This window comes from Syngnathus leptorhynchus, chromosome 4 (assembly GCF_054491065.1).
Source record: "Syngnathus leptorhynchus isolate UIUO chromosome 4, UIUO_Slep, whole genome shotgun sequence".
Taxonomy (NCBI): Eukaryota; Metazoa; Chordata; class Actinopteri; order Syngnathiformes; family Syngnathidae; genus Syngnathus; species Syngnathus leptorhynchus.
In genome coordinates this window covers 10,889,385-10,908,092 of record NC_141198.1, presented here as the reverse complement: position 1 = coordinate 10,908,092, position 18,708 = coordinate 10,889,385, and the positions used below count along the sequence as shown (strand labels likewise).

At 42.2% G+C, this 18,708-nt stretch overlaps 1 protein-coding gene across 2 annotated transcripts; it reads left to right on the top strand.

Moving 5' to 3' along the window:
- The first annotated feature begins 581 nt into the window (after positions 1-581).
- Positions 582-18,692, top strand: acacb (acetyl-CoA carboxylase beta). 2 transcript variants are annotated; one of them, XM_085909000.1, is made up of 54 exons: positions 582-685; positions 1,891-2,380; positions 4,888-5,020; positions 5,157-5,295; positions 5,376-5,485; positions 5,551-5,632; positions 5,701-5,799; positions 6,282-6,391; positions 6,478-6,588; positions 6,686-6,895; positions 6,982-7,152; positions 7,246-7,407; positions 7,488-7,651; positions 7,725-7,875; positions 7,948-8,051; positions 8,138-8,219; positions 8,295-8,440; positions 8,515-8,665; positions 8,747-8,881; positions 8,983-9,129; positions 9,213-9,401; positions 9,875-9,975; positions 10,065-10,153; positions 10,228-10,352; positions 10,423-10,536; positions 10,610-10,723; positions 10,790-10,879; positions 10,961-11,079; positions 11,379-11,402; positions 11,929-12,069; positions 12,147-12,246; positions 12,325-12,432; positions 12,509-12,565; positions 12,812-12,853; positions 12,950-13,165; positions 13,253-13,408; positions 13,472-13,675; positions 13,756-13,911; positions 13,995-14,117; positions 14,185-14,454; positions 14,571-14,668; positions 14,758-14,878; positions 14,969-15,079; positions 15,188-15,331; positions 15,414-15,534; positions 15,614-15,710; positions 15,785-15,881; positions 16,051-16,186; positions 16,269-16,446; positions 16,552-16,664; positions 16,787-16,941; positions 17,185-17,355; positions 17,522-17,658; positions 17,796-18,692. In XM_085909000.1, exons 2-54 carry the CDS (start codon positions 1,911-1,913, stop codon positions 17,920-17,922), a joined length of 7,221 nt encoding a protein of 2,406 aa, XP_085765126.1. In that variant the 5' UTR covers positions 582-685; positions 1,891-1,910; the 3' UTR covers positions 17,923-18,692. The 2 variants fall into 2 exon arrangements, with proteins under 2 accessions (XP_085765126.1, XP_085765127.1); XM_085909001.1 differs by lacking the exon at positions 11,379-11,402.
- Positions 18,693-18,708: the final 16 nt, after the last annotated feature.

Below are 18,708 nucleotides of genomic sequence, written 5' to 3'. Positions count from 1 at the left end.
CGCGAATCGTTTTCTTAAAGATCGTTTATTTTAAAGATTGACACTTCTGGGCATCATCGACGAAACTCAAGTTGGGTAACTCGAGTATCCTTTCTTTTTTCATTTTTTTTCATTTTTTTCTTCTTCACATAATTGGCGTGAGTGCATGTGGTCATTTAATGTGAAATATGAAAAGTCAAAAATTCAGTGACAGAATAATACTTGATCCTTGCTTGAATTTAATTAACCAGTCAATGTTTAAATAGTTTTTGATGTGTTTTACTTCCTTTTTTAATGTAATTAACCAATTACACGATTAAGAATGCTAAATGTATATTTAAATTTGCCACCAAAACCCATTAAGATACATATACATATGTAATATGTTGAAAAAGATATCTACAGAAAACATTCGTCATTATTATTATTATTATTATTATTATTATTATTATTATTATTATTATTATTATTATGAGTAGTAGTAGTAGTAGTAGTAGTAGTAGTAGTAGTAGTAGTAGTAGTAGTAGTATTGTTGTCTAGGCCATTCATTTTCATAGGAGTAAGGGTTGAAACTACTCCAAACGATCTTTGACGGAGTTTCCGTTCGTGTGGGAGTGGGAGGAGCTTAAGTTAACCCCTATGCACATGTTTACTATACTGGGAGAAGGGGAGTTGTTGCTGGTGAGTGATTAACACCAAACTGCAGGTAGGTGCACATGACAAAAGGTTTATTTGAACAAAAGTAACTTAGTTAAAAGCATAGTCTACATTTATTAATGTTGTCTTTTTTGTTGTCTGTTAGCTAAATGACTGGTATCATCAACAACCAAATTTAGTCTATCACAGTGGCTGTACCGTATACTTCTGTTTCTTTTTTCAAACCAAAACCTGAATAATCTCCACAAAAAAAAAACGCGCCCGTTTCACGGAAAATAAAGCAAAATAAGGCAATTTCATCTGTTTACATCGATTTCTAGTCTCCCCTGGTGTCAAGATCAAAGCATTGCTGCTACTGAGATGAACATTGAAGAAGGCTACTAAATGAAATTAATACATTGTACTGAGCATTTGACTTATGTTCGAGGTTTCTCCTAAAACAAAGTTGTTTTTTTAGACATCCACAAACATGTCTTCGATTAGACATCTGCCCCGCCCGATAAGTGTCAGGATCAACAAGTTGACGTCGATACAGAGTTGTCGTTTTTAGTCAATCTCATGTCCATCATGTTTACATTCACCTATCGTCAGTCTGACCTTTTCTCCTGTTGTAGCCAAGTAAGCCACTCTTGGATCTGATGTCAGCTGTTTTAGAGCGGCTGGTTTGTTTACCAGACAGTGCCTGCCTGGCTGGCTGGGTAAGGTTGCATGTACCCAGAAAAAAAAAATGCTTATATGATGTGATGATTTGAATCGACTTTTAATAGAGTTGAATGGCGCAATGGAAAATAAATATAGTCATTGGATGGTTTTTGCCTTCGATTCTTTAGTCTGATTCAAACATGTAAATTACCCAGCATGCCCTTTTGTGCTGAGACATATGCCCTCCAAACCCCCTTCAGCAGTCCACTTTCAGTTTAATGTCCCAAGACTAGAATAGAATACTGTACTGCAGTCTCCAAGCCTGCTCTGCCTCCCAGTGGACTAATCAAAGGGCAAGGGCAGACCAATGCAGTTCCAGAGCACGTTACAATAGAAGGAAACTGTTTTAATCCACCGATTGTTATACATTCACTCGACACCTCAGTCTACTTCGAGAATGGTCAGTCGTGCTGAAAAATACACAAGTTCATACTAAATATTTGTTTTGAATTCTGTTTTAAAACCCCATTTCAAATTATATTAATTCTTGGATAATCAATGAAGGAAATTCAGTCAAATGTGACGTCATATAATTGTTTGTTTTCTCCACAGTATCAGGAGGATGTTTGCAAATGCTTGCATTTGCATTGTTGGGATTGATTTTATGGATTATTTTTCACCTGAGGAGGATTAATAGTAGCTCAGTGGCGATGCCCGAGAAAGGAGAGGAATCTCCGTCAGGCGACAGCTCCTCTGGACTTCAGGAGGATGTGCCTGTTGCACACTCCTCTCATCCAGGCCAAGAGTGTGTATCAACACAGCCTGAGGGGGACAGCCTTCAATCTCACGTGAAAGCGCAACAGCAGCAGCGCAAGCAGCCCCTCACCAATCAAAAGCCTTCCACAAGCAATGTGCCAAAGCTCAGGACGAGAGAGCGTCTCAAGTTTATACTGGGAGCGTCAGAGGACAATTCTTCAGACGAGGAGCCGTTGGCAGCGAAACCGCCGAGTGGCGCTTCGCAGCCCTCAACCGCCTCTGCAGCCAAATCTTCTCATCTTCAGACATCTCATGAAGTGCCACCGCCCAGCTCTTCAGGCATGAAGTAAGATTGTGCTACTTAATGTGCTTCATACATCTTACATATTTTTCTTTTGTATTCTTGTGGTCTCATTTGAAATTTGTTTATGGCTCTGCTTGTAGTGACTTGCTCCGTCCTTATCATCTGACTGCCACGACTTGTGCTATTGTTGTATGCTACACACCCCCTTTGCTCTATTAGTGGAACCAGAGTGACTTTGAAATTTGTATTGTGATTGCAGAGCGAACCACCCGCCCTCCTAATTCCGTCGACGAATTATTTTTACGATAGCACATTGAGTTTTCTTTTAGTTTTACTTCCGTGGGGGGGAAGGTCAGTCATTTTCTTTCCAAACATTTCTGCAGTAGGTGCAATAAAGAATAGTTATGCAGCACGTGTGTGAGCCGCCCTCTGTTAGAAATACATTTTGGAAGCTTTAAGTCAGACGCTTCTGAAGTCATACGACTTGGCATGGAATATGTCGATTCAAATGCAAAGAAAACCAACTTTGCAGTTTTATTCACATTCGACAGCTTAGCAAAACACATGCGGTCACTTATAAATACAAAACAGTGTTGTTGTTTTTTTTAAGTTTTGATATTCACTTTGGCAGTTACTAATTGATTAGTTAATTGATAATCTCCGGCATTCTGGAACAAATTGTGTTCAACCTCAGAAATACAATGGGGGGAGATTCCCAAGTCTCCTTTCACAAGACAATTTATACATTTAAAATGTGTCGCCTTTCAGGCTAGGGTTAGGGTTTCCGACTAGGGTTTCCAGCGGGTTTTGCGATCGCTAATTAGGGTTTCAAACTAGGGTTAGGGTTTCCGACGAGGGTTTTAAAGCGCCGGTAGGGTTCCCAACTAGGTTTTAAAACTAGGGTTAGGGTTTCCGCCGAGGGTTTCGGCCTACTTTTAGGGTTTCCAAGATTAGGGTTTCGGACTGGGCTCTCAGGCTAGGGTTAGGGTTTCCGACTAGGGTTTCCAGCGGGTTTTGCGATCGCTAATTAGGGTTTCAAACGAGGGTTAGGGTTTCCGACGAGGGTTTTAAAGCGCCGGTAGGGTTCCCAACTAGGTTTTAAAACTAGGGTTAGGGTTTCAAACTACTTTTAGGGTTTTTAAGATTAGGGTTTCTCATTCTAATAATAAAGTAGGTTGCTGTGCATGGAGTTGAAGGAACAGCTTGTCCGCTACTCTCGAGTCTGCTCTCTTTAAACTTGTAATGGGTAGCTTGTGGTCTGTGTTATCTGCACTTGTGGGAGGGGAAAGTGAAAGGGGAGCTTGGCAGGAAGTGTAACTTTTTTTGTTGGGAGTTCTCATTTCACTTTCCAAATGCACATATTGTGACATAACAGATGGAGATGTTTTTCAAAGTGACATCTGTTTCCCGTGTCATCAAAGGTCAGTCACTAAGTGTTGTCTTTTGACACATTACCTTTGTTTTGTTTCAACTTTCTAAATTCTGTTAATGAATGCAGCATTTCCGGGCAGATGCTGCTGCCTATTTTTTTTTTTTCAAACATGAAGGCTTGTTCATGATGTAGCGAGTGTTATGTAACGTGCGTACAACAACTGAAAAAAAATCTCTTTCCAGTGGAGGGAAGTGAATCAAGAGTTGTTTAACTGTGTTGTGGCGTCATCGTTGTTGACGTTTACAGCTCTCGTTAGGTGTCTTTCATCACTGTGATACACATACTTCCCATTTTATGTCACTCAAGTCCTGTATGTGCTTTCCTCAAGGGCAGAGACATTTTTAAAAAGTGTTTGTAAACAAGTACTTCAAAAAAGTGCTGCTTGTCTACTTATGGCTCATATCAAGTACACTGATCAAACTGTTTACTTCCAAACATGGGCAAGCCTTTGGATTCACTCATGGTCCAACTTCACTCGGGCTTTGGAACAAAGAGTGCCAGAAATTGATTGGTGTGATTTGTTATTGTTTGTCTCTCTCACATGACGAAATAGGTCAAATATAAATATTACAAACAGCAAGCTCTCAGTATGATGCGATGAAGCAGCTATGATCGCAACAAATCATTTCTTATCATCAGAGTTGATCACACTGGTTCAAATGTGTTTTGCCGGATAGCTTTTGTTCTGTTGTATTTTTCTTCTACGTGAATTTGTGCCACTTAAACATATTAATGACAAACCTTCTATTGTACACTATACTTGTGCTGTATTTTTAATGATGTCATTTTAAGATTATTTTCTCAACGCAAAGCACTTTGGGTGCGTTCAATGGGAAGTGCTTTAGCAATACAATATACTGTACTTGCAACAGCAGAAAACAAGATAAGAAATTACAGTCGTGTAGATTGGCTGCTGCATCATAGAAGCTGGACTTTGACTTTGGCTTTTGATTTCCACAGCTCAATTACTTCTAACTACGCTTCAAACTGTTTACTTGTGTGCTCGTGTAGAACTCGAGGCTCTTTTCAGTGAGCTACCTGTCATCTGAAAGGGCGACAAGTAAGCCCCACGTTGTTTTATTGGCAAGTCCGATAATTTGAAGGTTTCTTGTTCTAGGCCCAGCATGTCTGGTCTTCACTTGGTGAAAAGAGGACGCGAACACCGAAAGATGGATCTTCATCGAGACTTCACTGTGGCCTCTCCTGCCGAGTTTGTCACCCGCTTTGGTGGAAATCGTGTCATTGAAAAAGTAAGAAAAAAAACCCAAATTTGTTCCTTCTAAACCACCGATTAGGTTAGAAATGCTTCATTTTTGCAGTTTTTTTTTTTTAGTTGTACAAATCACTCCCTTTTTCCTTTGCTTATTCAATTTGCATCTTTCACAGGTGCTGATTGCCAACAACGGCATCGCTGCAGTCAAATGCATGCGCTCCATTCGACGCTGGTCCTACGAAATGTTTCGAAATGAGAGGGCCATCCGCTTTGTGGTCATGGTCACTCCTGAAGACTTGAAAGCTAACGCAGGTACGGCACTGCACGCCACTCATTATTTATTCATCAACACGCTGCTATGTGAATCATTATCTGTTTGTCTCGGTGTTTAGAATACATCAAAATGGCAGACCACTATGTTCCTGTTCCTGGTGGGCCAAACAACAACAACTATGCCAATGTGGAATTGATAGTGGACATTGCTAAACGAATTCCAGTGCAGGTAATTGCCACTGTGGCATCTCCGCATGTGTTTTCAAGTGTAACAAAAGATTTCTCTCTCAACAGGCAGTTTGGGCCGGCTGGGGTCACGCCTCGGAAAATCCTAAACTACCAGAGTTGTTGAACAAAGCAAGCATTTCATTCTTGGGTAAAACAAAATTAGAAAAAGCTCTTTTGTGAGTTTGTGCTGGTTTTCTAATTGTTTGTTTATTTTAGGGCCATCCAGCAAGGCTATGTGGGCTCTTGGAGATAAGGTGGCTTCCTCAATTGTGGCCCAGAGTGCAGACATTCCTACACTGCCGTGGAGCGGATCAGGTTTGAGCTTTTCTTCTTGTGTCAGTTTACCCAATGCGGACAACATTGCTGAGCTGCAGACAGATTTGCCGCCTACATTAGATTCGGTGTAGATTCTTCTCTCAAGGTCTTGTTTTAACAGCCGGTGTTTAGACTGGTTTGCCTTTTGGAATACGTGTCACAAGACACACAAAAGTCAACATTAATCCTTTAATGCTTGTTGAACTGAGATCTTGAGATTTGGTGAGGTTGCTCAAGACATCAGGCAAAAAAAGGTTTTGTGTGACTATATCCAGGCTTATTTCCACCCCAAAATAATTGAAACTGAAGGATTTTTTTTTACATAGTCTCAATTTTAATTCTCCAGTGACATTAATTAATTCACCTTAATTGACATTTATTGATTTCTTTATAGTGCTGTATTTTAGTTATCAGATAGGTTGTTTGTTTCACCCAAAAAATCCACACACTGTCCCTTTAACTCTGTTCTTGTGCTCTTCCAGGTTTGAAAGTGGACTGGAAGGAGGCCGACCAAATTTCCAGCAATGTAATCAGTGTTCCTCCTGAAGTCTACGCACAAGGCTGTGTTGCAGATGTAGACGATGGTCTGGCGGTAGGTAGGCATGTTCAACAAAAATATCTGGTGTTTTTTCAAATAAGTATGACCTCCCAAACTGGTTTGTATGTCCCTTGGAGCAGGGCGCTGAGAGAATTGGTTATCCTGTTATCATCAAAGCTTCAGAGGGCGGAGGCGGGAAAGGTATTCGGAAAGTCGAATGTGCTGATGACTTTCCAAGCTCATTTAGACAGGTATGTGAGTTCTTTTTATTTTTTTTATTTTTTATCCTGACGCAAATTGTACGTAATCCAGCCCCACATTTATGACAAGGGTGTATGTTGGGTTCAGGTTCAGACAGAAGTACCCGGCTCACCCATTTTCATCATGCAACTGGCCCAGCACGCAAGGCACCTCGAGGTTCAGATACTGGCTGACGAGTATGGAAACGCCATCTCTCTGTTTGGTCGAGACTGCTCCATCCAAAGAAGGCACCAGAAGATCATAGAGGAAGCCCCTGCAACCATTGCTGCGCCCTCCACATTTGAGCAGATGGAACAGGTTAGTCACGTAATGAATGATTTTTTTTTTTGTTTGTTTGTATTTGCTCCAGTTTGTTGACATTATGTTTCCTTTTCCTGACTTAGTACGCTGTTAGATTAGCCAAGATGGTTGGCTATGTCAGTGCTGGAACAGTGGAATATCTTTTCTCGGAGGATGGAAGTTTCCATTTTTTGGAGCTAAACCCTCGTCTGCAGGTAGAACATCCCTGTACAGAGATGTTTGCTGATGTTAACCTTCCAGCTGCCCAACTTCAGGTATATTATTTTTCGAGGTGTATTTTTTTTCCGAAATGAACCAATTTCTGCAACCATTTCAATTATTGTCCCACATTTTGTCATCTACGACAGATCGCCATGGGCATCCCCCTTTACAGAATTAAAGACATTCGTTTGCTTTATGGAGAAAGCGCATGGGGTGACAACACGATCAACTTTGAGACTCCAGAATGCCCACCAAATCCAAGAGGGCACGTCATAGCAGCCCGTATCACCAGTGAGAACCCTGACGAGGTAAAGCTCAGACTCACCAATGCTGTTGATTTTCCATATTTTTTTTTTCCTCAAAGCTAATCCCATCTTGTTGTTTGCAGGGGTTCAAACCCAGCTCAGGCACTGTGCAAGAGCTGAACTTCCGCAGCAGCAAAAACGTCTGGGGTTACTTTAGTGTCGGAGCAACCGGGGGTCTGCATGAATTTGCTGACTCACAGTTTGGACACTGTTTCTCTTGGGGGGAGAACCGAGAAGAGGCCATTTCGTAAGTCTCGTTTCTTGTTGACCGTAAATCACTTATTGCTACCTTGTCAGCCATTGCTTTCGATCTGGTTCAGGAACATGGTGGTGGCAATGAAGGAGCTGTCAATCAGAGGTGATTTCAGGACCACCGTCGAATATCTCATCAAGTTACTAGAAACGGAGAGCTTCCGAAACAATGACATAGACACGAGCTGGCTGGATCACCTCATAGCAGAAAAAGTGCAGGTATGAGTCATGCTGTCTTGACATGATGGGCTGGTCAAGTTTGTGAAAAGAGGCCACCTGACTTTTCTGCAGGCAGAAAGACCAGACACCATGTTGGGCATTGTTTGTGGGGCTTTGCATGTTGCTGATGCAAACTTCAGAAAGAGCATGTCTGACTTTCTTCACTCATTAGAAAGGTCAGTACAAATCTCGTAACGTCTGGACAGTAAATAATAATAATAATAATTAATAATTGTGTGCCCAAACTCTTCTAAATCCACAGAGGCCAGGTTCTGCCTGCAGCCAGCCTCCTCAACTCTCTCAGTGTAGATCTCATTTATGAAGGAGTCAAATTCTGTTTAAAGGTATCGTTCAATTCCGTTCCATGGTTAATTTACCATTTAAATTTTTAATCAAGTAACTTCCTTTGTGGACAACAGGTCGCTCGCCAGTCGCCGACAACGTATGTCATCATAATGAACGGCTCCAACATTGAAATAGATGTCCATCGGCTCAGTGATGGCGGACTTTTGCTCTCTTATGATGGCAGCAGCCATACAACCTATATGAAAGAAGAGGTGGACAGGTAAGGATTATTTTACTTTCAAAATTCAGACTGAATTCATTATTCACCCCAACTTTACAACTTTAATTCTGCAGCTACCGCATCACTGTTGGCAACAAGACTTGTGTGTTTGATAAAGAAAAAGATCCCTCTGTGCTGAGATCGCCCTCTGCTGGTAAACTACTGCAGTACATTGTTGATGATGGAGCTCACATTTGCGCAGGAGAGGCCTATGCGGAGATTGAGGTGAATTTCACCAAATATGCATTTTTATTCATCTCAGTCAAACTAATATATAACTATTTTATTTTTGTGGTGTGGGCTCAGGTGATGAAGATGGTGATGACTCTGACTGTACAGCAAGCGGGACATGTACATTTCATCAAGCGGCCCGGAGCGGTTTTGGAGTCGGGCTGTGTGACGGCACATATGAGCTTGGATGACCCTAGCAGTATACACCGGGCAAGTTAAATAACTCAGATGTGCAAATGTCCAGGCATGGGGAAAACTCTTTTGTGATTTACACAAAGTAAATCTAACCATGCTTTTCTTTTATAATCTAGGTGGAGCTCAATACAGCCTCTCTACCACCTCAGCACCCGTTGCCCATAGTTGGAGAAAAGCTCCACCAGGTGTTCCACAGCATCCTTGAAAATCTAGTCAAAGTAATGGATGGCTATTGCCTAGAAGAGCCCTACTTTAGCACCAAGGTGCACCTCAGCAATTTTACCCGCGACTGAATTTTTGATCACTTGAGCATGCTGACTTTTTTTTTTTTTTCTTATTTCTGCAGTTGAAACAATGGGTAGCAACCCTCATGACGACTCTGAGGGACCCCTCTCTGCCACTTCTGGAGCTGCAGGAGATCATGACTAGCGTGGCGGGCCGGATCCCACCAAGCGTTGAGAAAGATATCCGTAAAGTCATGGCCCAATATGCCAGCAACATCACCTCCGTCTTGTGCCAGTTTCCAAGCCAAAGGGTATAAAATGATTGTTTAGAAAGCAATGCTCAGGATAAATGGGTACATTCCAATTTTTTTAAAACTAATATTTGTCTTAATTTTGATTGCAGATAAACTGCAGTTTTTTTTATTCTTTTGGTTCTTACTCTAATGAAAGTCAGCCCCAGCTTGCTCGTGACCAAATGAGGGCAAATAAAATTGGATGGATCGAATTATATAACATCATTCTTTTTGCTGCATCCTAAATCCATGCAATTCCGTAAAATGTATCACTTAATTAGAGTTTTTTTTTTTTTTTTAATTAGAAATGCTAAGTGTGTTGTAGAGGCATCTCTGCTACAAACACAAAATACTTTAAATACTTTAACACAACGGCCATTGCGCAAAAACGACTTTGTAGAAACATTTTGGATTGTCCTCACTAATACTGAGCTCAGTTTATGAACTTAATTGTCTTGCTAAACAGGGTTTAACATTCTTTTTCATTCCAGATTGCAAACGTTCTCGACAGCCATGCGGCCACTCTGCAGAGGAAGGCTGATCGAGAGGTGTTCTTTATTAACACTCAGAGTATCGTTCAGCTGGTACAGAGGTCAGCTCGCTCACATTTCCTATTATCAGTAAATATTATTTCTGTCATTGATATTGCACGCATTCATGTGTTTTTTTGTCGTCTTCCAGGTATCGCAGTGGAATACGTGGTTACATGAAGTTTGTGGTTCTGGATCTGCTCAAGCGATACCTTCAAGTAGAGATGCAGTTTCAACAAGGTGACAGTCATACTTTTTCCGCTTTAATAATATTTTGAGCGTAACAAAACCATCTGATCTTTTTCCACAAGCAGCTCATTACGACAAGTGCGTCATCAACTTGAGAGAACAGTACAAACCCGACATGAGTCCTGTACTGGAATACATCTTTTCTCACGCCCAGGTCTTCAAGAAGAACATCCTGGTCACGATGCTCATTGTAAGGATCTTCATCGCATCCATCACAATTGGATTTCAACACAACTCGGAATAACTTGCTCTTTGTTTAGGATCAACTGTGCGGAAGGGATCCGACTCTGGCAGACGAGCTGATGGCGATTCTCAATGAGCTCACTCAGCTCAGTAAGATGGAGAACTCAAAAGTCGCCTTAAGAGCCAGACAGGTACGATGCAGTATTGCGTGTATTTTTCCTTTTCTGATCGCCACCACTCATTTTGTGTGATACTTTGGCGTAGGTGCTGATTGCCTCTCATTTACCATCGTATGAACTGAGACACAACCAAGTGGAATCCATTTTCCTCTCTGCCATTGACATGTATGGCCATCAGTTTTGCCCTGAAAACCTCAAAGTAAGTATTGTCGCTTTTTTTCCTCCTTTGACATCACATCATTTGTGTTTCTTCATTTCCCCCCAGAAACTCATCCTCTCCGAGACCTCCATTTTTGACGTGTTGCCCAATTTCTTCTACCACTCCAATCAAGTCGTCTGCATGGCTGCTCTGGAGGTATGCACAATGCGCTCACCCTCTCGGATGCTCGTATTCATTTTCTAATTCGCCATGATGCTTTTTTTTTTTTCCCCCTAGGTGTACGTGCGTCGGGCTTACATCGCTTACGAACTCAACAGTATCCAGCATCACCAGCTGCGGGATGGAACGTGCGCTGTAGATTTCCAGTTCATGCTGCCGTCATCACATCCCAACAGGTAACACTTGGAAAGCAAATTCAACTCCTCTGCTGGCGAATGACAACGTGTAGCCGGATTGCATATCAGGCCATAATCCCACAAATAATATTCAGTTTTAAACAATGTGGATAGGATAGGTGAAGAAAAAAAGTATCTTTCAATGACATCCATGTAGATAACTTTTTAATATTTTTATATTCATAGAATAGTTGAAACCCACTCAACTAGAATGTGCAGTATAAATCATAATGCCTAGAGGTGGAGGAGGATGTTGATCCTCCACTGCTAATATTCACCTGTCAATCATCTTATTTCAGAGGGAGCAGCCCTACTCTGAACAGGTAGAGTAAAGCTCCTCCCAACCAACTACACCCGATGGTGTGTATGTCTCACAGCTAAGCATGCCAGTTGCCTTTTTTTTTTCCCTCCCTCTCGTTCCTGTCAATTCAGAAACATTTGCCCTCAAGGACTGTTGATGTATAACAAGTCCTTCCTTAATTCTCCTTTTATAGCTGATCTTCTTCGAATGCAACGCTTCTCTCAACTTGTACATCGATACAGAGCTTTTTGGGAGGTTCAGCCGTTCCTCTTAAAAATCTCCTGCCTAAGATGTTATTGTCCTCAAATGTGGAGCGCAAGTTTTAATCTTGATAACAAATCATATTTCACGACATGTCAAAATGGGAAATCCTAAATCCACATGAGGGCGATTGTTCTTTTTTGTATTTAATATGCAAAAAAATGCAACTGCCTCAAATTCTTGCAGTCATGGCTGTTAATGTTCTTCGTGTTTGTTTTTGACAAAGCACACATTTCTACTGGTGCGAACTGCTAGTCATTGTCTGTCTTTATTTTTTTTTCCCCCAGGGTTCCTGTCCCACTGAATGCTTCGGGACAGTTAAAAATGCGACGGCAGAGCAGTGATCTCTTCCTGGAAGGAGCTTTGTCTCCACCTTGTCAACGCATGGGCGCTATGGTAGCGTTCCAGTGTTTTGACAATTTCAAAAGGTCCGCCTGTGTTCATTTTTCACATTTATGAGGGATTTATGAGGCCATTGACTTCATATGTATTGTTTCTTTTGCAGGAACTTTGATGAAGTTCTCTCCAGTTTTGCAGAGCCTCTCTTGGAGAACCAGCCGTTTTTAGAATCCTGCTCCAGTCTTTTTGAAGATGAGAACTTTAAGGTGAGTGCTTTTGTTGTCATTTTTTATTTATTTTTTTGTCTCCCACTGGGGATACGAACATCATTTTGTCCCTGACAGAACACCAGGGAGAATCCAATCCACATCATTAATGTCTCAATAAAAAGAGCTGACACTGAGGATGACGATGCCTTAGTTTCTGCCTTCACTTCTTTTGCCCAGTCAAAGGTCAGCTCATATACCGGAGTGGCTCTCAATTTTAAGTCATTCCAGAATTACTCAAATGTCATTTTATTTTCCTTAGAGATCATCCCTCTTTGAATACGGCATCAGAAGAATCACATTTTTGGTTGCACAGAAGGTACATTTCCTCCAGTCGATGTTCCTCTGTGCAGTTATAAACTGTCTTGATGAATATTTGTTTAAATTGCATTTACTTGCCTCAAATGATTAGTTGCTTTTTAGAACGTCTCATATTGCTTGACATATTAACAGTTGCCACACAGTCAAAGGTTCTGGATACTCTGATTTCTTACCGTCTTCCAAAAAATTGCATTTTAGGTTCTTGGATGTGAATAGTTGCTATCATTTTATTTCTTTTCAACAGAGAGAGTTCCCCAAGTTCTTTACTTTCAGAGCACGAGATGGGGTACGTTTTTTTTGGTCTTCTTTTAAATTCTGAAAGCGAATGAATCAAATGTGTTGCTTCTCTGATGAGGTCCTCCCCTTCTGTTTTCACGTGCAGTTCCAGGAAGACCGGATCTACCGAAATCTGGAGCCAGCTTTAGCGTTTCAGCTGGAACTGAACCGCATGAGGAACTTTGACTTGACTGCCGTTCCCTGTGCCAACCACAAAATGCACCTCTACTTGGGAGCCGCTCGTGTTCAGGAGGGTGCCGAAGTTACAGATTACAGATTCTTCATCCGAGCTATTATTCGCCATTCTGATCTGATAACAAAGGCAAGAGGCTGTTGACAAAAAAAGCCCAAACTAGATATCGATATTTTCCTGTTTAATGTTTGATTGGGATTGTGTTGTGCAAATTAGGAAGCGTCTTTTGAGTATCTTCAGAATGAGGGAGAACGACTTTTGCTGGAAGCCATGGATGAGTTGGAGGTGGCTTTCAGTAACACAACCGTTCGTACCGACTGCAACCACATCTTCCTCAACTTTGTCCCCACCGTCATTATGGACCCATCGAAAGTGAGTGCCCTGCACGTCTCTGCAGCCGGGTACATACATGCGTTATCTGCTTTTGTTTCTCAGATCGAGGAGTCGGTCCGTTCCATGGTGATGCGCTATGGAAGCCGACTATGGAAGCTGCGTGTCCTGCAGGCTGAGCTGAAAATCAACATTCGCCTGACTCCCACTGGACCCGCCGTCCCTATTCGTCTTTTTTTGACAAACGAGTCAGGCTATTACTTGGACATCAGTCTATATAAGGAGGTTACTGACCCAAGTTCTGGACAGGTACGGTTTTCATCAGTGACATATATGAAATTTATAAATCTTGATTCACTTGATTTATTTCCTGTCATTTCCCTTTCTAGATTATGTTCCAGTCTTATGGGGACAAACAAGGACCTCTACAAGGCATGTTGATCAACACTCCCTATGTTACCAAAGACTTGCTGCAGGCCAAGCGTTTCCAGGCTCAAACTCTGGGCACAACATACGTCTATGACTTCCCGGAGATGTTCAAGCAGGTCCTGATACAACACTGCTCAACTTGATTGTTGTCATTCCTTTTTTTCCCCCTTTTCTCTCTTACATTATAATCATTCTACAGGCGCTATTTAAGCAGTGGGGTCCAGGGGACAAATATCCAAAAGATATGCTGATGTGCACTGAGCTGGTTTTGGACCCAGAAGGTCGTCTAGTGCAACTCAACCGCCTGCCTGGAGACAATGACGTAAGATTGACATCCGGCGGAATACATTACGCCAGTGGGAATATTTCCTCATATTTCTCTTTGCCAGGTGGGAATAGTTGCTTTCAAGATGAAGATGAAGACGCCAGAATATCCAGAAGGTCGAGACATCGTCGTCATCTGCAACGACATCACCCACATGATCGGGTCGTTTGGACCTCAGGAAGATGAGCTGTTCCTCAGGGCCTCGGAGTTGGCGAGAGCTGAGGGAATCCCTCGTATTTATATTGCTGCCAACAGTGGAGCGCGCATTGGTCTCGCTGAGGAGATTAGACACATGTTCCAAGTGGCCTGGATTGACCCTTCCGACCCCTACAAGGTGAGGGCCTGCTGGCATTCGCTGGGTTCCAGTTGAGGAACTGGCCCAAACTCCCCAAAACATCCTTTGTCCCCAGGAGTCAAATTGAGTCATCTGATGTATGTGTCTCTCTTTAGGGCTTTAAATATCTTTACCTGACACCACATGACTATACACGCGTCAGTGCCACCAATTCTGTGCACTGCCACCATGTGGAAGAAGGAGGGGAGTCAAGGTATGAGAAACGAAATCTGTTTCAATTTTAGAGCACCTTTTTTATTTGTATCTTTTCTCCTCGTGTACATTGCTACAATGTTTTCCCAGGTACATCCTCACTGACATCATTGGGAAGGATGAGGGTCTTGGGGTCGAGAACCTGCGTGGTTCAGGCACCATTGCCGGAGAATCCGCTCAGGCCTATGAAGAAATCATTACAATCAGTATGGTGAGGTTGCATGGCAGATGTGTACAACGGTAGAATGAGACAATAGCATTTTTTCCTTACCCCAGCTTTGATACATTTGTGCTCTTCCAGGTGACCTGCCGCGCCATTGGAATCGGGGCATATCTGGTACGTTTGGGCCAGAGGGTGATCCAGGTGGAGAACTCTCACATTATCCTGACCGGAGCAAGCGCGCTCAACAAGGTTGGTGTGTCTAAATGTAGTTTTGGAGACTGATACAGTTTCTCCTAAAAAAAAGTGTACTTCTAATTCAGCAATGTGAGAAGTTTAAGTAAGGCCTGGATTTTGTAGGTTCTGGGGAGAGAGGTCTACGCCTCCAACAACCAGCTGGGCGGCATCCAGATCATGCACAACAATGGCGTCACACACACTACTGTGCCAGATGATTTTGAGGGCGTCGTCACCATCCTCCAGTGGCTCTCCTACATGCCCAAGGTCCCGCCGAGTGATCCAAATTCTTCTGTTTCCGTGGTAACCATTTGTTTCACTCATGAGTAATTGTCTCCTCTTCTGACAGAACAACAAATCGTCCGTGCCCGTTGTACCAACCACAGATCCTGTCGATAGAGAGATTGACTTCACTCCCACAAAAGCACCATATGACCCCCGCTGGATGCTGGTCGGGAGACCCCACCCCAGTGAGCATCATATCTGGAGAAAAAAAACAACAACAACAACAATTATTTAATGCACACGTTTTTTTTCCACTATCCATAGCAGTGAGAGGTGCATGGCAGAGTGGATTCTTCGACCATGGCTCTTTCATGGAGATCATGGGCTCCTGGGCTCAGACTGTCGTAGTGGGCAGAGCACGGTAAAGCTCATGTCACAATAATGCATAAAGTATCGTATCATGGCGATTGTTCATTGCTGGCTGGAATGGTACAGGTTAGGAGGAATCCCACTTGGTGTCATTGCTGTGGAAACACGCACCGTTGAGTTAACTGTACCGGCTGATCCGGCCAACTTGGATTCAGAATCCAAAGTGAGTATCCATGGGAACATTATCGCCATTCACAATATTACACATTGATGTACTATAAATAAGATTAATGCTCTGTTTTGATTGTAAGATACTCAATGTAGTTCTAACACCACCTCTTGCTTTGGCAATATTCATTCCATTCAAAATAATGATCTGTGTTAAATTTCAGGTTCTGCAACAGGCAGGTCAAGTGTGGTTTCCCGATTCAGCCTTTAAAACAGCTCAGGCCATTTGTGACTTCAACCGTGAGCATCTGCCTCTCATGGTGTTTGCCAACTGGAGAGGCTTCTCCGGTGGAATGAAAGGTATATTGTGGAAAATGTGCATTATGTCCAAAACATGGTGGAATATTTCATCATTCACTATTGTTTCCATTCCTTCTCCCAGATATGTATGACCAGATCTTAAAGTTTGGGGCTTACATCGTGGATGCCCTTCATGGTTTCCATCAGCCCGTGCTGGTGTACATTCCGCCACATGCCGAATTGAGAGGAGGCTCCTGGGTTGTCATTGACCCCACCATTAACCCTCTGTGCATGGAGCTATATGCTGACAAAGAGAGCAGGTGCATAACTTACTATGTGGCCTCCATGTGAAGATGCTTGAAACACATATGTACGTATACTGAATGCTCATCGATAGTCTTATCTCATGAAATGAATTTGTCCAGAGGTGGCGTGCTGGAAGCTGAAGGGACAGTGGAGATCAAATTCAAGAAAAAGGATCTGCTGAAAACCATGCGAAGACTAGACTCTGTCTATGCTGGTCTGGTTGAGAAGCTTGGTAAGTGTTTTTTTTGGGGGGGTTTTCAATATAATACAAACTGAGCGCACATTCCCCCCCCCCCCCCCCCCCATCCCTCACATATTTGTATTTAATTGTTGACGTTCGTGTGTACTTTGAAGCTTCTCTAGATCTGCCCGAGAAGCAATGCAGAGACTTGGAAGCAAAGCTCAAAGCAAGAGAAGAATTCCTGTTGCCCATTTACCACCAGGTGGCAGTGCAGTTTGTGGATCTTCACGATACTCCTGGCAGGATGCAGGAGAAAGGGGTCATCAATGTGAGTACATAGCCTGTCCCCCAACTTTTGTCCAAATGCTTCTAACACTTTTCCAGACCTCTGACCCTTAGAAAATATACTCTTGCACACACTCCAGAAATACTTTTCAACAAATAAAAATATACACAGTTTTCATTTGTTCTTTTTGCCCCCCCCGCCCCCCCAAAAAAGGGTCCATTCAACTCTACTTTATTTATATATGCATACTTAAATACGAATTATAGAGTTCACTCTGGCTTTCAGGATATTCTAGATTGGAAGAATGCACGGCCTTTCTTCTACTGGCGTCTGCGACGTCTCCTTTCGGAGCAGGTGGTAAAGTACGAGATTCTCCAGGCCAACAAAGACCTCAGTGACGGACACATGCAGTCCATGCTGCGCCGCTGGTTTGTTGAAACTGAGGGAACTGTCAAGGTTGGTGACTGCAGCATGTGTACTTTATGGCGTTTACCTACCCTGACACACAAGTCGTTTCGTATTTAGTAAAGAGTTTTCCAAAAGGAAATGTCATCCAGGCATGTCAGATTTGAATGTCTCGTCAATATCAACAACCAGTTTGTGCTTCTGAATTCCTCTCCAGGCATACCTGTGGGATAATAACCAAGCAGTCGTCGAATGGCTTGAAAGGCACTGGTCCAAAGAGGACGGCACTCGATCTGCCATCCGGGAGAATATTAAATACCTAAAAAGGGAAAACGCCTTGAAACATATCCGCAGGTATGCAAGCGCACACACACCGCAGATTAGCATTCGCATGATCAAGACCAAATTCAGATTGTCTTGGTGAACAGAAATAGTAAATGTATGCTTTAGATTTAACATTTGCCGGCTGGTTTCTTTTGCTCTTGTCAAAGTCTGGTTGAGTCCAATCCTGACGTCGCCATGGACTGTATCATCCACATGAGCCAGAATATTACTGCATCACAGAGGGCCAAGCTTTCTCATCTGCTTGCTACCATGGACAACAACAACACCAACTGAACTGCCGACCCTTTTTAATTCAGGCTTGTATTCTTGGAAAATGGGAACTAAGTGCTTCCAGTTACACTGGCACTTTTAAGAGTGCAATGTAAAGAATTGGATTTCTGAACCTTTTTCTTTGAAATAGTGTTGAAGTCCTCTGCTTTAAGATACCATAACGCGACTTGTCAATTTGATAATCATGCAAGGACATTTCAGTTGGATATCGAAAGACCATTTCAGTCCAGAATTTCACGTTTGGTTGACAAACTGCTGCTTTTCTACATGCATAATACCACTGTTACTTTTGCAGCTTACACAGTATTTATATTTGATGTAGGTGCTGTTGTACATTTGCTGATAATCGTGTAAACATTCTTGTCGGTATGCGTAGTGCTAATTTAGCACTATGCGAAATAAGTATTACAGTATATGTAGTACAAGAGTCCTAATCATTTTCATTGATTTGTAATTTTACAAATCCAACATGACTTTGAATGTTTTTTAAAAAAAATGAAACAACACATTTCACATTTTGTTGAAGTTTTGCTATCAAGTGGTGGAATCGGTCCGGTTTCCCTTTCACGTGGCTAACGTACCAAATTTATTTAATACAGATATCTAGAGTTGTGTTTGAGTGCTTTTTTTTTCCCCCGTGTATATCACGGCCTTGATGAAATTGTGGACTTCAAGTTGCCGCTAAGAGTTTATCATTTCATATGAATGTATATTAGCTCACACGCACTTTTGTCATCTTGACAACAAATGTGTTAATAAATGTCACCGATTTATTTTTGGCAAAAGAAA